Below are 23,389 nucleotides of genomic sequence, written 5' to 3'. Positions count from 1 at the left end.
CAATGACCTGGAAGATGGCATAGAGTGCACCCTTGGCAAGTCTGCAGATGACACGAAGCTGGAGGAAGCAGTAGAGACATTGGAGGGTAGGGCTACAATTCAGAGTCAATTAGATTCAGAGTCAATTCAGAGTAGATTTTGTCTCAATATGCAGCTTGCATGGACTACTAGCCTTCCCTAGCAGTAGTCTTCACTCCTTATCAGCAAAGGGGTGTGTGGTAGTCAAGGGCAAAAGCTCCGTGTACTCTATGCCAAAGCCCAGCTCTGCTGCTGGTACCTCTCCTTAGTCCCCTGCCCCTCTTCCATCACATATGCACACAAGCAACTTGTGCCTCCCACACTTTTTCTCTTCTGCCTCTACCCAGCCAGGCAGGCACTTCCATGGAGATAAACCACTCCTGTACAAAGAAGTCCTTTCTATCTGCTCTACTGCTCCCTTGGCAGAGTTGACTACAAACAGCACAAGGACCAGGTTTCTGCACCTTGTTTCCTAATGAGTGCTACTGCACTACACTGGCTCCTGGGAGATGAGCTCTTCTCTACATTGGGTAAGCATATAGGCTTCAAACTGCTCTTGCCAAAATGAAGCATCTTTCTCTCAGAAGGGGAAAGCACTAAATTGCTGAGTTTCCTTTCTCCCTCAGGCTGGGCTGTGCACAGCTGCTGCTTGGCATTCTGGCTGAACTCTAATGGCATTTGCTACTGACCTTTGCTAAGTGAAGGTCAAATTTTACTTTTCTTCACCTTGTGCCAAGGCCCTTCTGAAAGGAAAACACACTTGTGCAAAATGAAGATTTTACTGGACATTGTTTCCTCTACATATACCAAAATGATAGCAGCTCCTCTCAGTCCAAGAAGAGAGAGACTTTAGGAATGTGTGAGTCCATGTGCTCAGCTCTCTTTTACAACACTGCCTTTTGGCTCTGTGGCTCTGCTCAGATTCCCCGCTTCCTTCTTTAGGACATTTAGCAGTGTCTGGGAACTTTCCAGGATCTAAGGGGGAAAGAAAAAGAAGTTACTTACCTCCTACACAAACTCTCTCATCACAGGCTGCTCTTAAATTAACCATTCAACTGAGTCCTTTATAGTCAAGAGGAATTTTCTACCACTGCAGTCTTTAAAACTTCTAGGAAGAGCAAGCTAGTGGTTTGATGCTGGAATTGTTAGGGAAGGGTTATTTTGCCTGTGTTTTGGAGGAAGTCAAATGGAATGATTGCAATGGCCATTTATTAATATTCACAGATGTTAAGGCTGGGAGGGACCATTGTGGCTTCCTACCGGAGAACCTCCCCCTGTGACTCCTGCATTAAACCAGCAACAAGGGGATGAACAGGAGGTTTTTTAGAAAGATGCACAAATCCTTGATTTAAGGATGCCAAGTGACAGAATCTGTCACATCCCATGGTCAGCTGCTAAGTACTCTCACTACTAAAAAAAGTGTACCAGGCTTTTGGATTATGTTCCGCCTTGTCTGCTCCAGTGAAGGGCACTCTGCTAAATCTTTTCCCTAGCCAGATATTTTGTCTCAAGTTCTCTCTCACTTTTCTCTTTATTATAAGTTCCTTAGTCTTTTGCAAGCTAGGATTTCCAGAGCTTGGATCATTCTTGTAACTCTCTTCTGATGACTTTCCTGTACGTGGACATTTTTTTCTTGGTACGGAGGAGGCAATACTCAGTAGTTGTCTCACTGATGCTGTACACAAGGGCAATACCATCTCTACCTCAACTCAGCTTTCACAGGAACATATGGCTAAGGCTTGCATTAGATCTGTTAGGCACAGCACTGGGCTAGTACACATTCAGCCAGTTCCCACCGTGGCCAATAGGGCTGTGCAAAGCTTCGGGTGGTGATTTGATTCAGAGGAGATTTGGCCCGATTCAGTGGCCCAATCACTGAATCTGAATTGAATCAGGGGACCAATTAACATTAAAGGTCTGAATCAATTCAAAGCTCTCCAAATCTCCTTGGAAGAGCCCCCCCACGTGGCATAGGGCAGCAGGGATTGCCCCGCCAGCAGGAAGGTGAGTCTGGGGTTTTTCTCATTTTTTTTTTTCTTCTTAAAGGGCCAGAACCACAGCGAGTAGAGCAGCCACAGGGAAGCTGGGGGGCAAAGGGGGGCAGAGGTTTCGTGCAGAGCCCCCCACGGGGCAGTGGGGAGCAGTGGGGATTGCTTCCCCAACTGGCAGCACCTGCTGAGTCGGGGCTTCTTTTTTTTCAAAATGCCGGGAGCTGGGGTGGGCTGGGAGAGCGGACAGGGGATGGGCCTGGGCCATTCAGAGATTTGACAGGAGCCAAATCTCTGAATCGATTTCGGGCAAATCAATTCGGGACAGTGATTCAAATCACCAAATCGAAACACTGTCCCCCGAATTGGCCAAATCCGAAGCGAATGCTGGCCACTTCACACAGGCCTAATGGCCAATAACGAATGCTCTTTCATGGCTTGCCAGTGAGACCTGTTTTTTAATTTCTACATAAATAAACTTGTATCTGGCAGCTGCATGGGTCTTGGACCCCCATGGGATTTTGCAGTTTACTTATCCCTCCTTCCTGCCAGAGTAGCAGTACCTGCTTGACCCACTTTCTGCAGACACTATCCTCTTTGCCCCACAACCCACATATCTGGAAAGGGAAATGTCTCCTTGCCCTGCTACATAGTTTTTCCAAGCTCCATTCGTTACACTCATACACTAAGTACTAAGGGACTAAAGCACAGTTCACACACAAGCCACAACATGATTGTGCCGTGACAACTGCAAGTGCCATGAGCTTTTCACACCCTTCCAGTCTTCCCATAACTCAAACATGGCAACACTGGAGAAACAATGCAAGGCAGCGCTTCTGCCATGACAACGCAACAGCCTTAAGGGTTCCCCTGGGGACAACACAGAGCTTACTCCTCCCAAAGCTCTTTGTCCCTTGTGATCTAGGACAGTGGTTCTCTACCTTTTTTGGACAAGGACCCATTTGTAAACATCAATGGCCAGGCCCAACCCACTGCCCCCCACCCCCAGGCCCCCAGTACGTGGGGCATGGGGGCCCCTAAGTAGCCCCTTGGAAGCTGGAACTCTGCCAGTCTGCAAGGGAAGAGCCTCGGTTTTCCACGTTTTTCTCCTCTAAAAGAGAATCCATTTTTTAAGTTTGTTGATCAATTTTTAAAGTTTGTTCACAACCCTTTTATATAGTCTTGTGACCAACTTTTGGGTCACAACCAACAGAGTGAGAAACACTGATCTAGGACAATCAGCAGCAAATGCTCTCTGAAGCCATAATGCTGCCTTGAGCACAGTGAAGGTCACTATGATCAGTAGTCCTCATCTAAAGAGGGGAAGGCTCAGAGGAGATAAGAGATTAAGAATGGGTAAGCTACTAAGAGTCGTGCCTGGAAGGCCACTGGGAGAGGGGCGAGGCAAACATAGAGAGAAAGACAGACCCCAGCACAAAATCCCACAGCAGTGAAGACAAGTTCAAGTTTCTTCTTCCTCCACTATTTTGATTTCCTTCACAACCCTTATTATTGACCATGATCCATGCTTGTACCCTGGGCTAGACAGAACCATTAATTCCTGGTAACTGTGGGTCTTCAAGAATTGACTCTCTACATTCACAGTTGTGAGACAGCACTCCCTAGGGTGAGCTCACAAGATCCTCCTCTAAGCCCTGTCCATTACAAGATGCCCAAGTACCCTTTAGCTGACTGAGCCATTTGGTGCACAAGGCTAAAGAAGGGATGCACAGCTACACTTGCTGCTGCCAGCTCTTCTTGACAGTGTGCCGAATTATGGCTATCTACAGCGGGGGTGGCCAACCTACGGCACGAGTACTGCAAGTTGCATGGGCATCCTTTGTGCGGCCTGTGCCGGCGGAGGGGTCAGGCAGCACAGCAGTAGATGGAGCAGGGAGCAGATCAGACTGGGATCACAAAGCAGAGAGCTGGCTGAAAGCAGAGGAAGAGACTGGGCACTGGGAGCAAAGGGCAGGGAGCAGAAGGCAGAGCTGCAGATAGGGCAGGGAAAGGGGATCAGTGACACCCAGGGAGGGCACGGGGCTAATCTGCGGCATAAGAAAGGTTGGCCCCGCACTACTCTAGAGCAGCGGCTCTCCAGGCCGGCCTGTCCTACCCTGCGGCCAAGGGGCCGTGCCCGCTTGCCGCCTGCGCCACCCTGAAAGGGCTCCATGCAGGCAGGGAGCCCCTTCCCCGCCCAGCCCCACTCCCGCCCCAGCCCCCCGCACCCACCTCGCAGCCCGGCCCATTTCATTTCAGCCAGTTTCTACCGCAGCTGTGATTTTCCCACGGATGGGGGGGCCCCAAAACTACATGCTGCAGCCCCCCCAGAATATCACGGTGCTTCTCAACCTTTTTTGTACCAGGCCCCATTTGTAAACATCAGTGGCCCGTCCCGACCCGGCGCCCTCTCCCCAGGCCGGGACCCCGGCGTGCGGGGCGGGCTGCAAAGGGAAAGTCCCCAGGTGCCGCTTCTGCAGGAGGAGGCGTGTTTGCAGCCGGCTCAGGGCGGTTTCCCGCGCCCCGCGGGGCCGAGGCGCTACCTTGCCGTAGGCCGCCTCGGTCTCGGCGATGGTGCGCTCGAACTCGTTGCGCGTGGCCATCTTGCGGGCCAGCCCCTCGTTGAGGCGGGCCAGGCGCTCGGTCAGCAGCCGGATGTCGCTCTGCAGCTTGCCCTTCTCCTCCTCCTCGCGCGCGATCTGCCGGCCCAGCTCGTCCCGCCGCGCGCACAGCTCCTCGATGCCTGCGCCACACGGGGGGCACGGCGCTCAGCGCCCGCGGCCCCCGCCACCGCCGCGCCGCGCCCCGGCCCCAGCCCCAGCCCCGCACCCGGCCCTCACACTTGACCAGCTCGTTGTTGTAGCTCTGCAGCGCCGCCCCCTGCTGCGCCATCGCCGCCCCGGCCCCGGCCCCGGCCCCGCGCCACCAACGGCCTCCTGCGCCCGCGCCGCCCCGCCCCGTCCCGCCCCGCTCCGCTCGGCCCATGGCGGCGGCGGCCCCCGGCGCGGGGCTCTCGGCGGGCTGGCACGCGCTGGGCGCCGGCCTCGTGCCGCCCGCCGCGCTGGGGCTGGTGAGTGCGGGCCGGGGGGCGGCGGAGCGCAGCCCCGCTCCTTCCCCGCGCCTGGTCTCGGGGGTTTTGTTTTGAGCCCCGCCGGGCGGCTGTGGGGCGATGCCCCGGCTCCCAGAGAGGGGCGAGCGGGCCCGCAGGCCTCGAGGGGGCGGGGGGGCGCAGTCTCTTGGGGCCTGGGGATGTCTTAGGAAAAGGCCCCTTGCGGCAAGTCACAGCTCCCAGCGTTGACATTTGTCACGGGATTTCCGCGGGGGCGCGAGGGGGGCGCGTAGCAGGTGCGCGCGCGGTCGTCTCCGACGTGGCCGCCGTTCCGGCCTCCTGCTCACGGGTACGTAAGGAGGGTGCCCCACTCCTTGTGCTCTGTAATCGCCCTCGAAGTGCAGCGATGCCGTGGAAGGCCTCGCCCTGACGGCCCTGGCGCAGGACATCCTCGTGTGCTGGCTCAGGCTGGAGAGAGCCTGGCAGTGGCCCGTGACCCGCAGAGGGGATGGAGCGGGGCCCGTTCGGGTCACGGCTCCCATGTCAGCTGGGGATGCAGTCGGCATTAATACCACAACAGCAGTCGCCCTTGTGATGTGAACAGCGACCCATTAGGAGTGGGGCTGAGACCTCCGCCCCTCTGCCCAGGAGGGATGCCGGATGCCAGTTAGTTGGTAGCTTTCAGTCCCTGCTATGCCCTACTGTGGACAAGAGCAAAGGGTCGGCTGGTGAGTGGCTCCATCTGTAGACTGCCCCCTGAGTCCGGTTGTCTCTCCAGCCTCAGTCACCCTTCAGGAGTCCCTGCTTTCGTTTACCTTGGTGTCTCTCTCTAGGCAGCACCCAGGTCTGGACCAGTGGAACCGCTGAAGGACAGCGACTTGCAGGCCGCTTTGGAAGTGCTGCGGAGCTATGACTTGCACTGTGTCATAGAGGAATGGTTCATTCAAGTTTTACAGACAGATCTTCAGACAAATATAGCTCCTGAATTCTGGAACTGCATTGGCCAGTATGAAAACACAGCTGAGGAGCCCCAGTGCTCCTTACTCCTCCTGGATGCTTTTTGTCTGCTCAAGTGCCGCCTAGACCCTTATCTAAACAGTCTAGATCTTCTGGAAAAATGGACCAAAGCAGGCTTGCTCCTTGGAACGGGTTCCCAGATGCTACGAGAGAAAGTGTACACCATGTTTAAAGCCATCCTCTTCTTCTCCACTACAAAGACCTTCCAGGAGATGATCCAGCAGTTCTACAGCCGCACCTTCAGGATATATATGCAGCAGTGGAAGAAAGGAGAAGATGGAATGAATGAGTGTGAGAGCAGTATGAGTGAAAATGATCAAGAGAGTGATACAGAAGAGGGAGGAGGAGACAGCCAGCAGTGTGCAGGCTGCAACAGTAAGAAAGACCAGTGCTGGTGTCCCACAGCCATGGAGCAATTTCAGCAGCTCAGTGAGATCCTGTATGTATCCTGGAGGGAGGGAGGAAAGGGATTTGTTGGACAGAATCAATATACCATTTAGAAAGTAGACTGTCTACAGGCCTGTCATGGGTATGAAAGTCAGAAAGGTCCATCCTAACCTAGTCTGCTTCTTGCAAGGCATTGTCCAGAAAATCTTGCCCAGTGATTTCTGCATCTAGCCCATAACCTGTGGCTGAGCTACAGCAGATCTTTGACAAACAGGAGAGTGGTCCTGGTAACTGCTGTGAGATTATCACCTCCCTTTAGGCTTGTATTCCCTTTGGGGACAATGATTCTAGGCGAAATATTTTCTTTTCCCCAGATGCTAAAGATCTTGAACCTGCTGTTGTGGTTCAGTGGTTGAATCCTTGTCTGCCACATGAGAGACCTGGATTTGATTCTTGGATGCACCTATAACTACAGCTGTCGAGGCACCAAATGTCCATACTGTCTGGCCTTTGGATACTGTCTCAATGGGCTAAAGGGGGAATAGAAGGTCTGGGCACCCCCCCACTTCTCCATACTTGTAGCCAAATGCATTGAAGGTCCTTGTGACCTCTTGCGCATACACTGGGATCCAGAAGGGTCCACGTTTGCCTACTAAAGATCTTGAAGAAGTTGGCCAAATTTCAAGGTACTAAATAGTGCACACATACCCTGCGTGTGTAGTGTGGCCTCGTTAATGCTTCTGTTGGGACCTTAAGGATGATATGTAAGAGGCACTACATAAGGCCTGAACAGGAGTTTAGAAAATATTTGCTTGTTTTTCCATTAGAAAGCAGTTCTTATCTGCAGTGTGTTAGCTAGAGGATATTACAAGCAACTGGAGAGCTCGTGTGAATATAACCAGGGATCCGGGTTTTCCGTTTCCCATGGAAAAACAGAAAAATGCAGTTTCCCCCTTTACCCAAGGAAAACATGGATTTTTCATTTTAATGGAGAAACCCACAGATTTTGCACTTTTGCAAAGAGCTCTCTGCAGGCTGGTAGAGTTCCAGCCTGCAAGGGGCTGGGGGGAGCAGCAGGAGGGTGCTCAGGCAGGGGGTGTCATGTGTATGTATACACACATGGCCACCAGGCAGCCTGGAGAGCTGCTCTGCAGGTAGGTCTGGCAGCAGCAGGGGCAGGGAAGAGCGGAGGGGGATTGAAGCCCCCATAGGGAAGGGGGGAGTTGGGTGGGGGTGAGGCTGGGGCTGAAGCTGTTGCCCAGCCAGGAGGGTGTGTGGGGTGTGTGGCCTGGGGTCAGAACGCGCAGCTTCAGGGCCCTGGCGAGAAGCGGGACAGGGCCTGTGGGCACTTCGTTCAGGGGGTGGGGCCAGCTCCCCACCACTGTGCGCGCTCCTTGCAAGACAGGAGGCTCCCATACCCCCCAGATCTGTGCTCAGGGTAGGGGATTTGGGCAGGGGCGGGCTGCCTGCTGTGGGCTTGGGTTCCCCACCCTGCTGCCCTCCCCTGGGACCTCCACAGCCTGGTGGGTGTGATCCAGCAGGGCAGGGCAGGGCAGAGCAGGGCCTCGTGGGGAAGTTCGTTGCTGCTGAGAGCTCCACACTGCCCTGGCAAGGCATCCCCTGCCCACATGGCAGCAAAGAGGGGTACAACCCTACACCACTGCCCTCGTTGCTGCCATGCAGGCAGGGGGTGCCTTGCCAGGGCAGCCCAGAGCTTGCAGCAGCAGTGAGCTTCCGTGTGTAGCCCCGCTCTTTTTTGCCACACTGGGTCACACCTGCTGGGCTGCGGAGAGCCTGGGGGGGGGCAGTAGGGTGGGGAGCCCAAGCCCGCAGCAGGCAGCCCATCCCTGCGCCATGCACAGATCAGGGGGCACGAGTGAGCGCAGCGATGGGTAGCTGGCCCCACCCAAGCCCACAGCTGGCAGGGGAGGGGGTGTGCTCCGCTTCACTCCGCTGCAGCAGCTGCCACCTCCTGTGGGTGGCAGCTGGGGCTGTGGAGCTGCTGCAAGGGGCAGAGCGCTGCGGACCTGGACCCCTGGCCCTGTAACCCTGCCAGCTGGGGGCCCACTCTGGTATGGCTAGGGGGGCAGGGGGCTGTGGGTGGGGGGTGAGGGACACCAGCAGGGCTGGGGGAGCTGTGCGGAGGAGTGAGGGGCACTGGCAAGGTCCAGCGGGCTGTGGGTGAGCATTGAGGAGCACCAGCAGGGCTGGGGGGGCTGTGGCTTGGGAGTGAGGGACCTGGACCTGTGTTCTGTGAGCTAAGGGGGCAGAGGGAGCTCTGATTTTCCATGATAACCCAAAATCAAATACCAAAATTTATAGGTGTTTAGAACTTATTTAATTATAATGATTGAGGCACAGGTAGGCTTCCAAATTCCTTTAAATGATAAATATTATCAAGAAAGTATTGTGTTCAACTGATACCTCTCTCTCGCTCTCTCTCTCTCTCTCTCTATTAGTGCCCTTTCATTTTAATCATGGAGTTTTAATAAGAAATTTTGCGGGTTTTTTATCAGACAATTTGCAGGTTTTTTTATTGGGGAAAACCAGGATCCCTGGATATAAAACAGCAAGCAAAAGTGGATCCTGAACTCTGGAAAGGTTCAGGGATTCCTATTCTGTTTAAAACCTCTGGCTTTTTATTTTTTATATCAACTTTATACAAGCTCCAGATAGTCCCTTTGCTGAAAATCTAGCCCTCCTCTCTTTACTTGAGGGGTGAGAGCTATCTCTCCAGTTCTCCAATCCATCAGCATGGACTGGAAGCAATGGCTTATGATTTTGTATGTCCTGAAGATTACTCCTAAAGAGTAAACCTGTTTATGCACTTGCTTTGCAGGTGATGTTTGACTCCTAGGTTTTTTTTCCTTCTTGCATAGCTGCAATCTGGGGCCCAATAGTAGCATGTGCTATGAACACGTAACACAAATAGCCGAAATTAAAATGTACCTGGAACTGTTAAACATTTAGCTCTTTACAATATCATATGTTAGAAATAAATGAAATGTTTAAAGCTATGACTCCTTACTTCCTCTGCACTGCTTGAAAAATCTTTGAAAAAGCAGTGTGTTTGTAAGTTTTTGGAAAGGAGTTTCTTTCCTGCCTAGATCTTGCAAAATGCTTATGCTCTTTAATTAGTCCTAGCTGATTAATTATTGATGATATAAATTTGGGTCCAGTTGCCTCATTTTTATTTTTGCTTCCTATTGGATGACAATCCTCCCCAAATAGCCATCCTGCTGACTGAGAAAAACCAATTCTCTTCACAGACTAGAAGCCAGGTGATCCAGCTAGAAATGTACACCATGACGGTTGCCCTGAAGTAGACACACAATTTTACCCTCTTCTAGGTGGGGATCATCTTCCCTTCTTCCCAGGCTCCATTATTAGGCATTTGCTTTGTGCTTTTCTCTGTGTGCTGTAAACGAAGCCCCCTCTCTATATCTGCAGCCACAGGCTGAACCTGTTGGAAAGGGTGAGTTCTGATGCTGTGACAACTATCCTGCACAAGATGATTGAGGAGAGGATGGAGCGGAGATGCAGGGGTGAATACGAGCGCTCTTTTCTGAACGAGTTCCAGGAGGTAAGCCCCACACTGACTAGGGACTGTCACTAAGGCAACATGTGCCCACTTCAGTTGCAAGTTAAAGAGGCTTATTTTCATATCAGCTTATTTGGAAAAGGCCTTGTCTGATCATCCAGGATCCCCAGTGGCTGGTAGAAGAGATAGCGAAAGCTCTGCATTTCTGTTTAAAGCCAGAAAGCACCATTAGATTATCTAACCCAGGGGTAGGCAGCCCCCAGCACATGTGCCAGTGTGGCTTGTGAAGGCATTTTGCTTGGCATGCACATCTTGGGGTGGATGGTAGGGAAGTAGCCAGGGCTGTACTACCACAACAAAGATTGAGCCCCTTGCAGTTCCCTGACGTCCACTCCTGGCACACCAACATCTTACAAGTTGAGGTTGAAACTATTTTTGGCACTCTGCCAAAAACCATTGCTGATCCCTGATCTAACCTGATTCCCTGTGTATTACAGGAAGTAATAATATTTCACTCGGTTTCACCCATATTAATTAAGAATTCATTCAGGGACAGCCCAGGTTATACAGGGTGATCCCAGCTGCCCCTTCTTTTGTCACTGAATCTAAGGAAAGAATCCAGGAACATGTTGGGATAAAGCATATCTTCCCAGGAGCTGGCAGTCTTGGATTTGAAGGCAACTAAGGATGGAGAATCTACCATGTCTTTTGGTGGTTTATTCCAATGGTTGCTCACCCTCATTGCTTAGGTTCCACTCTCAGTCATCATGTCCTGTTATGTTTTTCTCTATGAGAGTAAGGAGCCCTTTAGTATCCATTATCCAACGCCTCAAGAAATGTACTGAAGCAGCCCTGCGGAGTCACATGGCAATCTGCTGGCTTTGTCAATATAAAGACTGAGTTTTTAAGGCTCTCTTGACAGGCATTTTCTCCAGCTCTCAAATAACTTTCATCGTTTTTTTGTACCTTTTCCAGTTTTTCAGCATCTTTTTACAAATGCTGGCCCTATCCCAGGCTGGATGCTGCTTTAGTCCAGTGTCTGTCTCACCGGTGCCATACACAGAAGCGAAATCACCTCATGGCTTCCCTGGCTGCAAGGATCATGCTAGCCATTTTTGCCAGCAGCTTATGGGGAACACATGTGGAGTTGTTTATCTATTGTCAGCTCTAAATCCTTTTCCGAGTCACTGCTTTCCAGAACACAGACTCCCTGTTCTGTTGGCAGGACCTGCATTCCTTATTCCTAGATGAATGATCTTGAATTTTCTTGTATTAAAAAGCATGTTGTTTGAATGGGCCTGGCTCTGCATGACTGCTGTGGCCTTCTCATTACCACCCCTCCAATCTTTGCATAATCTGCAAATATTATCAGCAGTGATATGTTATTATTATTTGCTTACAAGTAACTGATGAAAATGTTTTATAGCACCAGGTCGAGGTACCAGCCTTTTTGAACCTCACTAGAAGCACCTTTTTTCAATGGTGATTCCCAAATGACAATAACTCAGTGCTATCTGTTGGTGACTCGGTTCGTACGACATGTAACATGCACTTTATTTAAAGGTATCTGCCTAGGTATAGTATCAACCAAGCCTGTAATCTTACCAAAAAAAATGAAATATAATGTGTTGGATGGGAGATGTTTTCCCTAAAACCACGATGATTGGCATTAATTACATTCTTATCCTCTTTATTTTCTGTCTCTTGTAGTGGATTGAGAAGGTGATTGGCTGGCTCAGCAGAGTGTTCCTCCAGGACAACCCTGTTGCCCACCCTGACCTGGAGGCCAGCAGTACCCTGAAGCGCTGGCGGTGCCATGTCCAGAGGTTCTTCTACCGTATCTATGCCAGCATGCGTATTGAAGAGCTCTTCAGCATTATACGAGGTAATGGTGATCTCTGCCCATACCATGCTAGCTTGCTCTCCCCTTGTTTACCAGCCCATGCCTTCTCCTTGGTTGTGCAGGCCCCACTTACCCCTCCCTGGAATGCACAAGGTGCTGTCCATGATGCCATGTCTTCCACTCCTCTTCTTTATGCAGTCTGGCACCTTTCTGATTGCTTATTTGCCTGTAGATTTTCCAGAGTCAAAGCCAGCTGTGGAGGATCTCAAGTTCTGCTTGGAAAGGACTAATCAGAGGCAGCAACTGCTCAGTTCCCTGAAAAGTGCTCTGGAAATGCGACTTCTTCACCCAGGTAGGTATTTCCACCTCATATGAGTCTCTATGAAGGGACTGTGACGGGGCTTTGTACAAGTGAGTAGGTATCTTCTGCAGAGCAGCTCTGGCACTGTGCAGAGGAGCATGACAATGTGAGAGTGGGGCAGCATGCTGTCAGGTCCCTGCCATGCTATGTTCTTCCTGGTGCTCAGTGCTGTGTTGCGGGTGTTTCTTGTCCCAAACATTGAGCCCAAGCATCTCTGCTTCTTACATATACTCTGCACTGTGGTAAGGAATTGGAGCTAGAAGGGTGGCCCAGCTCCAGCCCAACTGTGCTTGTCTGAGTGAGGACCTCTCCAAAGTGCTGCGTGGCTTGAGCCCACAGGTCTCTCTTGCTTCAGGTAATGGAGAGAGATCCCCAAGCAGCCTCACCAATGTATTTTTCACGTGTGAAATGTGCCTGCGTATGGATGGGCAAGGTATATTCAGGTCCAGTCTGGCTGATACACTCCACCTCCGCAGTGTGGACAAGCCCTGGGAGACTCCCTTTGGGCCCTTTTTACATCCAAGTATTTGTCCTCTTCTCTGAGATTCTACCTGCCCTTCCCCTTTTGCTCCAGGGGTCAACACCTCAGACATCATTACTCTCTACATCTCGGCCATCAAGGCATTGAGGGAGCTGGACCCTTCCATGGTTATTCTGGAGGTGGCTTGTGAGCCTATCAGGAAGTACCTGAGGTAAGGAGCTCTGAGGTGGCTCTGCCATGTTTACTTCCTCTCCCATCCATCCTGCTCACAATTTATTTTCTGCTTTCGGACAGGACCAGGGAGGACACAGTACGACAGATTGTGGCAGGTCTCACAGGTGATGCTGAAGGATCTGGTGACTTAGCAAACGAGCTCTCCAAAGCTGACCCAGTGACGCTGGAAAATGGCCAGGAGAGTGATGATGACATCTCAGAGCCAGAAGATTGGGTGCCTGATCCAGTTGATGCAGACCCAGGTTAGACATGAGGATCAGGAGGCCCTAGCTGCAAGCATCCTTCCACAAATGTCCCACTACCTGTTATTTCCCCTTTGGGATGCTCTGTGAGTGCTGGTAGTCCCCAGCCCTAAATGAGCCAGAGCTTGAGATGAGACAGTTGGGCATCTCCCAATTGCCAGGGATGAGACAATTGGGCATCTCCCTCACAGTGTGGTCTGACATGTCTTGTTAGGGAAGTCGAGCTCCAAACGCCGCTCCTCAGACATTATCAGCCTGCTGGTGAGCATCTATGGCAGCAAAGACCTGTTCATCAATGAATATCGCACATTGCTTGCTGACCGGCTGCTGCACCAATTCAACTACAGCGCGGAAAGGTGAGGCCAGCCCAAGCCCTGAGGCTGTGTAGAGGAAGTCCCTTGGCAAGGCTTTGCCTTGGGCCCAGACAGTCCTAGAAAGGGTTTGCCTTGCTTTGTTTCCTCTGCATCTCTGTGCTCACAGCCTGAGATCCACATGCCAACCCCTTTGGCCCATTGCTATGGACTTGGGCACTCTCTGGGGAGAATGAAGTCAAATAGCTCCTGGCTTCATTTGGCATGGGCCAGGAAGGTAGCAGGGGCCATCAAAGGCAGGGGACCTAGTTCTTTGGGCTTGGGTAATTCAAAGGGATTTGGGGTAATTTGAGCCACAGAGCTGAATTAGGAATCTTGCAGACCTGGCTTGTGCTGTGGGGCTCTGAGGCAGTGACACACTGCTGTCTGCCGACTAAGTGAAGAAACAGTGGAAGAAAGTAGGCCTCTACTAGCCAAGTAGCTTTGCAGTTCCCCAGGTACCCCCTGGGCTCAGTCATGCCTGTTCTGGTGGTACTGACACCCTCCAGGTTGCTTCGTGTGGGAGAACAGCCTGTGACAGGAACTAGGGTTCAGGATTGGGGAGTCATGAGACCCATCTCTGTTTCTAACTTACTTGCTGACCACAAGCCAGATGATGGTTTTCCATATCTGACATGGGGCTAATTAAACCTGCCCCCTTTCTGGGTAGTTTGGCATGAGTGGTTGGCAAGGACACTGGGGGCTACTCTTGGCTTAGCAGGGGGAGTGGATGGAGTAGTTGGGCAAACTGCTATCCCACCTGGAAGTGGTGCAAATGGCTTACACGGCTCCAGCACTGCCTGGCCAGGAGAGTGCAGGAGATGCATCTGGATCCCTTCTCCCTGGGATCCTGTAGCTTCCCTTGGGGAGTGTAGACTGCAGGGCAGCATGCTCAAGTAAGTGCGCCTCCAGGGCTGCTGCCATCCCTACTTTGCTCTGCTAGGATGGAAGGGCTACCCCTTGCCAGGATTTGTATCCTATTCTCTGTCTCTTGGCATTAGGGAAATTCGCAATGTGGAGCTGCTGAAGCTGCGATTTGGAGAAGCCCAGATGCACTATTGTGAGGTCATGTTAAAGGTAGGCTCTTGGTTTTTCCAGCCCCAGTGGTTTGGGTGTGCCAGAGAGATTGGAGCTTTGGTGGGAGGGGACAGAAGACCCTGCAGGGCTGTGGGAAAGGGGCCTTGTGAGGGTAGTCAAAAGCTACCGTAACCATGCTCAAAATCCTTCCCTGTTCTGAATCCTGTGGGTTGGCCATTTGATCTGAGGTAGGGCTGCCTTGGCTCTGGAGCTGTTGTCCTCACAGCTATCTGGCCAGCTCTGCCTGCCACTGGGCTAAGCTCCTTCTGGAGCAGGAGCTGCATCCCCAGAAGTCTCTATGAAGACCATGAGCAACAGTGCTTTGGGCTCTGCCTCGGCGTATTTAGGGCAGGTGATAGACACTACCAGGTTGGATCCAGGGCCCTCTAGGAGTGGATTGCCTTGCCTGTTTCCAGTCTTCCTGATCAGCTGTTTCCCGAGCACTTCTGGTCCCCTAATTGCTTGACATTTCAGCCAGAGCCACCCCCTTCTCCCTGCTCAGCAGTCTGATGGTCTGATGCATGGGTGTACAGGTTGGGCCTGTAGGCCTTTCCTGTCCTGCCTTCTACCTAGGGCAGGAGAAGCCATGTAGGGGCCTTTCCTCAGGCTGATCAGTGCCACACCTGGGTCCCAGCACAAGAGATTCTCCTGATTTCTGACCCCCTCTGCTAGATGAAACCCAGTCTCCTTTTGCATGTCTCTAGGCACAGAGCCATCTCAGCTTCTCTTTTGTTGCTGGTGTTCTCAGATCCTTTCTCAACATCACTCTGGCTCTCCTTTTGGGTGCTTGGTGATGACTAGAGGTTGTAGCCTCATCTTCCCCTGCAAACTGTTGTCATGACCCCTTCTGCAGCTTGAGCCTGTTCTCCTTTGGGATGTGCCCTGGGAGCTCTCCAGCCCTGCAGGGGGTTGGTATTGGTCCTGCTCTAGGGGCTTGCCTGGGAGAAGAGCAGGCACTTCACACTGGATGCCATATCCTGCCTCTCTTGCTAGGATATGGCTGACTCACGACGCATTAATACCAACATCCGTGATGAGGAGGAGAAGCTCCCAGAGGAGGAGAAACCCCCTTTCAGTCTTGTTGCTGTTATCCTGTCCAGCGAGTTTTGGCCCCCACTGAAAGAGGAGAAGCTGGAGCTCCCAGACCAGGTTAAGGAAGCTATGGATGCCTACTCCAAGAAGTATGAGAAACTGAAGGTGAGGTATCTCTGGTGTCCATCTCGTAAGGGTGGGGGTAGGGGCCTCCTTGGAATTGGCATAGAATCAACTGTAGCCAGCAGAGGAAGTGAAAAGCAGTGAAACATGGGGGCTCCCCCTGCCGCGCTCCCCCTGCCCCACTCCCTCCCCACAACTCCTGCCTTGGGAGAGCCCCATTTGCTGTGCTCTAGCAAGGGCTTGTAGTCAGGGAGCAAGAGGGAGAATTGGCGCCTGGACAGCAGGAGAGAGACTTCCTGTTGCTGCCAGACCCATGATCTCAGCCCTCCCAAGGTACTCTAGCTTCTTGTCTGGTTGCAGTCATACCCCTTCATCCCTTCCAATTTACATCCTCTCATTGACTCTTAGACTTTGCTCCTCATTTTTGCCTGGTTGTGCTCCTTTGCAGCATGCTTCAGTGGCAGAGGACACCTCTGTCCCTGCCTTTTGGCTAAACCATGCCTGGAGGATGAAGCTCCAGAAGGCTTTTCCCCTCACCAGTGAGAGGTTCATGTCAGAGTGGGGCAGGCAGCATGGATTTCCTGGCCTGGTCTACTCTGTGTGGGAGAGAGGGGTAGATGTTAGTGAGATAGTGAGCTAATTTGCAGGACACCTGGCTGAGGCCTGTTTAGCCAGAGGGGTGATTTGATACATGTTTGGTTAACCTGAGGCAGTTCTGGATGCTTCCATATTGGTTTCACCCTGGCTTGCAGCCAGGTAGCTTATGTCAATAAATGTGCAGGTGCAAGCCAGGCCAGTAGAACCAGTTTGAAAGTCCTCACACTCAGACGCTTCAGCAGACCAACCAAAGTAATCAAGGGCAAACTAGTACAAAGTCTCTGCTGGCAAGCACAGGTGGTTCCCAAATGTTAACCTTAACCTAGGATCCTCAGCAAATTATAAACCTGGCATCTCTTAAAATCAGTGCCCTCTGCCCTGCTGTCCAAGTCTCCTCATCTGTCTGGGACCGGGGATTACCATGTCCTTTCCCAATCCTGAGGGTTTCCAGGACTCTTGCAGGCCAAGCAGCCCATGTCTGTGTCCCACCTTTTCCCCTGGAAGACATCTATTCATAGATATGGGCACAAAGTGTGGGACACCAGTTAATCTTTTCACCTCCATGACATTGGGTAGGGAGGGAATACCAGAAGCTTCCATTTAATCATTTAACCTGCTGACCCAGTGAGCAGAGGGCTCTTATCTTTTGTGGGCGACACCTGATCCTACCTCTGCATTTAGAGGCTGCTTCTCTCCTGTGGTAACCCTGCTCCAGACTGAACATTGCTCCTAGGGAAAAAGGAGTCTTTTCACTTTTCCCCATCACCCTCTACCCCCATTTGCCTACAAAGCTTCCTTCCTAGATTGGCCTTACTGCATAGGAGGAGGGTGGTTCTGGGCAACCTGTTATGATGGTGGGACAGTAGCCCTGCAGCTGGGGTTAGGCTGTGTCAGATGGGGACATAGGTGCCAACTCCATGGATGCTTTGGGGCTCAGCACCCATGGAGCCACACTTGCAGATGTTTAAAAAAAACACCAAAAAATACTTTACCAGAGGAAGCAGCATGTGACTTCAGCCCAGCTCTACAGCATCTGTAAAGACTGGGCACTTCAGTGGGGCTTTTTGGTGCTGTTGGCTAAAACTGATTCAATCAGCTATTAGATAAGTGCCAAAAAAGCCCCACTAAAGTGCCCGATCTTTACAGATGCTGCAGAGCCAGAAGTAGCATGCTGGCTCTTCCAGGCATGCATGGAGCTCAGCATGGGAACAGCTGACTTAAAAGTAATGTGCCATTTTTTTGTTTTGTTTTGTTTTGTTTTTTACATCTGCAAGCACCTACTAGCAAAAAAAAAAGAATAAAAGTTAGCACCTATGGGTGGGGCAGTGCCTGGGGCCTGGGTGATGGCTTGTGTCTGGGGAAAATGGTGTGTACTGGGGGGGTTGAGTACAGTGCTGGCCATCAAGAGTGACTGTTCCAGCTGTGAGTGGGGGTGGCATTTGGGGTGGGGTCTGTCAGGTGAAGGCCCTGCCCTGTATATGGGGTGTAAGCACCTGCCTCTCTCTTTTCAGGCCATGAGGACTCTGAACTGGAAATATCACCTGGGCCTGGTGAACTTGGATGTGGAGCTGGCAGACCGCACACTCTCCCTCTCTGTCACTCCTGTGCATGCTGCCATCATCCTGCACTTCCAGACCAAGAGTGAGTGGGACCATGCAGCCCAGCTGGATGTTGCTCTTGCCTGCTGGCTTTTCCTTGTTCTTGGCATGACTAGCTGCCTCCACCATTTCTGGTATACAGCCATTCAATAGCCCTGGGAAGCCTGTCTCTCCTTCAGTCCCAACCTTTTTCCCCCTTCCCTGCTTGTTCCCACCACTAGCTCCCATTCAGGTCTATCTTGAGATCAAAATGATCCTACAGTAGTTCCTCAGAGTAGCCCATTCTGAAGCGGCAGATGCTTGGATGCTTGGCACTTACTGGCACATGATACAGGAGGTGATTCATTGCAACTGCTGAGTTGGCAGGGGCAAAAGAAAAATCCTTTTCTTGCCTCACCCAATAGCTCAAGGAGCTCATCAGTAAATAATGACCTAGAAGCCAGTAGCTAAGCAGGCTCAGGAAGGGTCTGGCTGCTTGTATAAGAGGAACATTCAGGGTTCATTAGATGGGCTAGAAGAGAAGGGCTAGAACCTTTGTACCCAAGTCCCAAAGCTACCCCTCACTTGCAGGTTCACTCCCAGCATGGGGGAGTCTTGTCTTTCCTCCAACAGAAGCTGGTCTTAGAGGTAGGACACTGGATAAGGTGAAGCATGGGTATGAACCCGATTATCCCTGAGCTATTAGTGTGGAGGTTCAGTAAGAAGAGCCAGCACACAGGCTGTATCATTACTGGCTGGACTGGTCTGGACATGGGTTGTGCTGAGGGTCCAGCTGCTACACCAAGACCTGACTGTGCCTCCCCGGGTGGGTTTTTTTTATGTGGGATCCTACAGGTACATGGACACTGACAGAGCTGAGTGAAGTGCTCAAAGTGCCTGTGATGTCGCTCAGGCGTAAGATGACACTGTGGCTGCAGCAGGGCGTTCTCCGCGAGGAACCACAGGGTACATTCACAGTGATCGAGGAGGAGCAGAAGGATCAGGCAGAGAAGGTCGTTCTGATAGACAGTGACGAAGAGGGTGACTCTGCCATGGCTTCTCAGGCTGACCAGAAAGAGGAAGAGCTGCAGGTACTTGCCATGTGCTTTGGGTGCCTATGGAACAGCAAGGAGAGTTGGGCAAAAAAACAACAGTTCTGGCTTGGCAGGTAGACGAGGAAGCAACCTTTAGTTTTAGGGTTGGTTTATGTTTTTTGTTTTTTTTGAACCTGCTCTGAATTGTAGAAGGGACATTGAAAAAAGTCATTTGGAGTTGGACAAAATAAATAGCTTGATTTGGGGGTATTTTCAGTAGACACGGAGGGCTTTGCCAGGGGCCTGAGGTGCCATTCATGAGGCAAGCAGTTGCGACACTCCCCCTCTTCACCCAGGAGCCCAGCAGGACAGACCCTTGTCTAGGATATGGAAGAGCTGAGTTCCCATCTTGGCTGTGGCTGATTCCACGGAGGGCCTTAATCTGAAATCTCCCCTGTCCTGGAAGAATACCTGAATCCAGGCAGTAAAACCCTCTGAAAGGGTAATATCTCCATCTCCCTGGTTGATGTTTCTACCATTGGACTAGAACCACTGCCTTCCTCCTCTCAGGAGAGTGCCCCACCTGCAGCCTTGCAGAGTTGTCCTTGTGAGCTGTGCTCATCCCCACAAACAGTTTGAGCATTTTTTAGTTGTTCTTTTTGTTTGGCTAAAGGTGGTTTCTGAATTTGAACTGAATTTACAAACTCACCAGGGGGACCAGAAGGAATTGGGGGAGGCTCCGTTCCCCCAGACACCACCCGGGGTTACTAGGAATAATGGCCACAAATTGTTAGAAGGTTCAGGCTGGACATCAGGGGACATTACTTTACAGTTAGGGCTGCCAGGCTCTGGAATGGGCTTCCAAGTGAGATGGTACTCTCTCCTACCCTGGGGGTCTTCAAGAGGAGGCTGGACAGATATTTGGCTGGGGTGATATGACCCCAGCACCCATTCCTGCCAGGGCAGGAGGTCGGACCTGATGATCTGTTTAGGTCCCTTCCAGCCCTAAGCACTATGATGCTATGAATTTACAGGTTATTCAGGGTTGACTGAAACTGCCTTTTTTTGGTAAATGCCTTCTCTGAATGTGGCTATTCTCTTCTAATCACTGAGTTAGTAACACAACCAGCCAAGGGCAGATGGGGACTGGTAAAGCATGTAGCACTGCAGTGCAGTGTGAAGGAGCTTAGCCATAGGGAGTTGTTAATGCACTACATGGCAGAGCCTGCCCTCCAGCCTGTCCCCAATGCCCAGTGGTCCTGTTAGGCATCTAGTGTGCAGAGGCTGGGTGTGTACACCTCAGCTGACACTGACAGAGCCCCTTGGGGTTCTATGTCAGTCTTTGGTACTCCCAAAGTTTCCCTTTGTTTTTTGTAAGAATGTGGCTGCTAGGGGTCAGGGGAGGGGCTGGAATTTAACCATGCCTTTGTGTGTCCCCCTGCAGCTGTTCTGGACATATATCCAAGCAATGCTGACTAACCTGGAGAGCCTGTCTTTGGAGCGGATTCACAGCATGCTGAAGATGTTTGTGATGACGGGCCCAGTGGTGACAGAGATTGACATCCAGGAACTGCAGGGCTTCCTCCAAAAGAAAGTCCGGGACCAGCAGCTAATCTATTCTGGGGGTGTCTATCGCCTGCCCAAGAACTGCAGCTAAAGAAGGAGCACTCCCTGATCCCTTGGCACTGCTTCCTTCCTGCCTGCATTCAGATCTTCAGTCATACTTCCTTCAGGTGGCATCTGCCAGCCCTGATAAACATAGTCCCCATCTCATCACTAGGAAATCATGGTTCTGGAGTGCATCTTCTCTCCATTGTCTTCCCATTCCCGCATGGAGATAGCCCCATAGCTCTCTGAGCTGTAGAACAGAGCACCCTGGAGAGCATGGTGGTGCTGCAGCAAGCAGAGGGCTGGTCCTGGTAAAGTTTTGGGTCTTGCATGTCCATGTGCATTTTGCTGGTCAATAAAAACAGCCTTGTTTCTCAGGCTGAATTGATTTCCTTTCTTTTCCATCTACTGTCCTCAGCAGAGCACTCTGGGATCAGCTCTTCCTAGTTTGAAATATCAGCAAGGGCCTAGATTCCAGTGTCTACAGGCAGGGCAAGGTGCCCTTCCAGGACCTCCACACAGCCTGTACTAACAAGCAGAGATGCTGGAGCTGTGTTCAGGGAGGAGGCTCCTGGCTGCAAGTACTAGTCAGGTCCCTGCAGCATGGACAAAACAGTCTTTTGCAGATGGCCAGAGGTAGAGGATTCTTTATGCTATGCTCACCTTGGCAAAAGTACAGGAAAAGCCATAGGCCCTGCTCACCCCTGTACAGGCCTCTCTCAGATGTGGAGCTGACCATTCAGAGGGATATGGCCTTTTCAGTCTCCACCAGCTGTTGAACCTCAAGGCCAGGCTCAAGGGCCAGGCAATAATAAGCCAGACTAGTCTCTGCAGGCCTAGCAGTGCTGATCCTTTAGGGGGAGAAGCAAACCTCAAGCCGTTAAAATAGCTGCTTGGAATCCTGCACAGTGTGCATGGATCCCACTGCAGGTGTGTGCAAGCCTGTAAGATGGCAGTCTTTGAAGGGGTTGTCCACTGGGCTGCACCTGAGCCAGGCATGTCCTCATGCCCCTCATTCAAGAACAAAAATTGGGACAGGTGCATCTGGCAGGGGAAATACCATGACCACTAAGGCGATTTTCCTAGTTACAGGGGAAAGCCACTTCCTTGGCAGGGGGTAGTACCTGAAGTAAGGGATAGTTAGCCTCCCACTTTCACTTCCAGTGGGAAGGTCTTGGCTTTATGTCCACTTTATGGAAATGCGAGACTCCTTCCTAGTTTGCTTCTGCGGCCATACAGCTGAGGGCAAGCGAAACTCGGGGGTGTCTGAACCCCAAGCCTCCAGGCTTGGGTCTGCACATAAGACACATGCCAAAGGATTTGGAAGCATCTGAAGCCCCAGGTGTGGGTAGAAAATGTTTACCAGTAGTATGGTCACTAATGGTTCTTGAATGACTCACGGATTTGGCATTGATTTGGCTGATTTGACTTGGAACATGACAAATTTTCCTTAAAATAAATAAGTCCCTTCACTCCTAACTACCCATGACAGACTGATGGAATGATGTCTGCCTGCTGCCCCCTAGTGGAAACATCTTGCAAGTTCCTCATGTATTTATTCAGATTTGTCACAACAAATCTTTTTTATTTTAATTTTTTTGCAAAATCAGACACCCACACCCAGCCACAACACTATCCTGAGTGCTTTAACTTTAAAATGGTGATTTTCAGCCCTATCTTAACACAGTGTCCACCTTGCAACATCTTGCAACTCTCTGTAGCTGAACTTCCTCATCTCCAGGAAAGATATCCCCCCTTCTACCTGTGCTTCCTCAGGTACCATTGTCCTCAAAGAACTGTTGCTAAAAACGTTTTTATACGCAGTTGTGGATGCACCTTGCTTAGACACTAAATCCATTACCACTGCAGTAACTCTGGGAAGGGCATTATGGCTCCAGGTCTCTGATGTTCTTCAAGGAAATGCAGAATACATTAAGAAGACTTGTCTGCCAAGGTACTGGGTCTCTCAGCATGTGCAACAGTGATTTGGCATGCTCCTTTAAGGGTACCAGGGCTGCTGTTTTCTAGGTATTTTATACCATAGTTTCACAGTGTAAGCTCTTCTGGTTAACAGCAGGGGAGCTCTTAGCCCTTGTCTTGCTGGCACCATCTGGGGTGCAAATTTCCAAACACTTTGCATCTCCATTTTGCCACTTGTGTATGCTCCTGCTGAGTACTGTGCACCAGTGTGGGGCTGGAGCGCACACATTAAGTTAGTGGAGTACAGCCTTAAAACAGCATCCTGAGGACTATTACCAGATGCCTTATGCTAAACCAAGTTGACTGCTTACCAGTCTTCTCAGGCATCCCTTCTGGTCATTGGCTCATCCATAGTTGCATAAGACATAGCCATGGCTGGCTAAGCCAGACTTTTAAACAGAAGGCCAAAAGAGCAATAGAAATAAAAAGAAGGAAGCTGTGGAAGGAAAAGAATATTCAAGGGCTGGAGTGACAACAGGAACATGAATCTCACAGTTCGGTGGTTGTGTGGGCTAACCTACAGGAGGTGTCACCTAATAGAGACATCTTTGGATCAGGATGATGAAGGGCTGCTGATGTTATGGTGAGTCCTAAAGTCCATGTGCTGGGGAGGCATTGGCAGTTAGGATGGTAAATTGGTTCCTTCCAATCCACCCATCCTAGCATCAGTGTCACATTATACTTCCATTTGCTAGCCTTGCCAAATGAAGGTGCCCTGCACATTTGTATTCTGCACTTGTGAAGGAGTTGTGGTCCAAGCAGGTGCAGGGTGCATGCATGCTGTACAGGCACAGCTGACTGATAGGTCTTTGTGGCTGGGGGCATGAAGCATAGATGCCCCTGCAATGGC

The 23,389-nt window shown here is 51.2% G+C and overlaps 2 protein-coding genes across 2 annotated transcripts; one reads left to right on the top strand and one right to left on the bottom strand.

The window, feature by feature from the left end:
* Positions 1 to 778: 778 nt before the first annotated feature.
* Positions 779 to 4,953, bottom strand: SSNA1 (SS nuclear autoantigen 1). Its single transcript, XM_014600117.2, has 3 exons — positions 4,847 to 4,953; positions 4,550 to 4,749; positions 779 to 993 (listed from the first exon to the last, which is right to left on the bottom strand). Exons 1-3 carry the CDS (start codon positions 4,896 to 4,898, stop codon positions 892 to 894), a joined length of 354 nt encoding a protein of 117 aa, XP_014455603.1. The 5' UTR covers positions 4,899 to 4,953; the 3' UTR covers positions 779 to 891.
* A 20-nt stretch (positions 4,954 to 4,973) lies between these two features.
* On the top strand, positions 4,974 to 20,936 carry ANAPC2 (anaphase promoting complex subunit 2). Its single transcript, XM_014600102.3, has 13 exons — positions 4,974 to 5,076; positions 5,889 to 6,511; positions 9,910 to 10,042; positions 11,711 to 11,885; positions 12,076 to 12,195; positions 12,779 to 12,896; positions 12,980 to 13,161; positions 13,376 to 13,517; positions 14,513 to 14,588; positions 15,582 to 15,785; positions 17,852 to 17,981; positions 18,773 to 19,008; positions 20,396 to 20,936. The coding sequence occupies exons 1-13, from the start codon at positions 4,990 to 4,992 to the stop codon at positions 20,606 to 20,608; spliced, it is 2,439 nt and encodes an 812-aa protein (XP_014455588.2). The 5' UTR covers positions 4,974 to 4,989; the 3' UTR covers positions 20,609 to 20,936.
* Positions 20,937 to 23,389: the final 2,453 nt, after the last annotated feature.

The sequence above is a fragment of the Alligator mississippiensis genome, chromosome 12 (genome assembly GCF_030867095.1).
Source record: "Alligator mississippiensis isolate rAllMis1 chromosome 12, rAllMis1, whole genome shotgun sequence".
Taxonomy (NCBI): Eukaryota; Metazoa; Chordata; order Crocodylia; family Alligatoridae; genus Alligator; species Alligator mississippiensis.
This window is presented reverse-complemented; position numbering and strand designations above follow the sequence as displayed.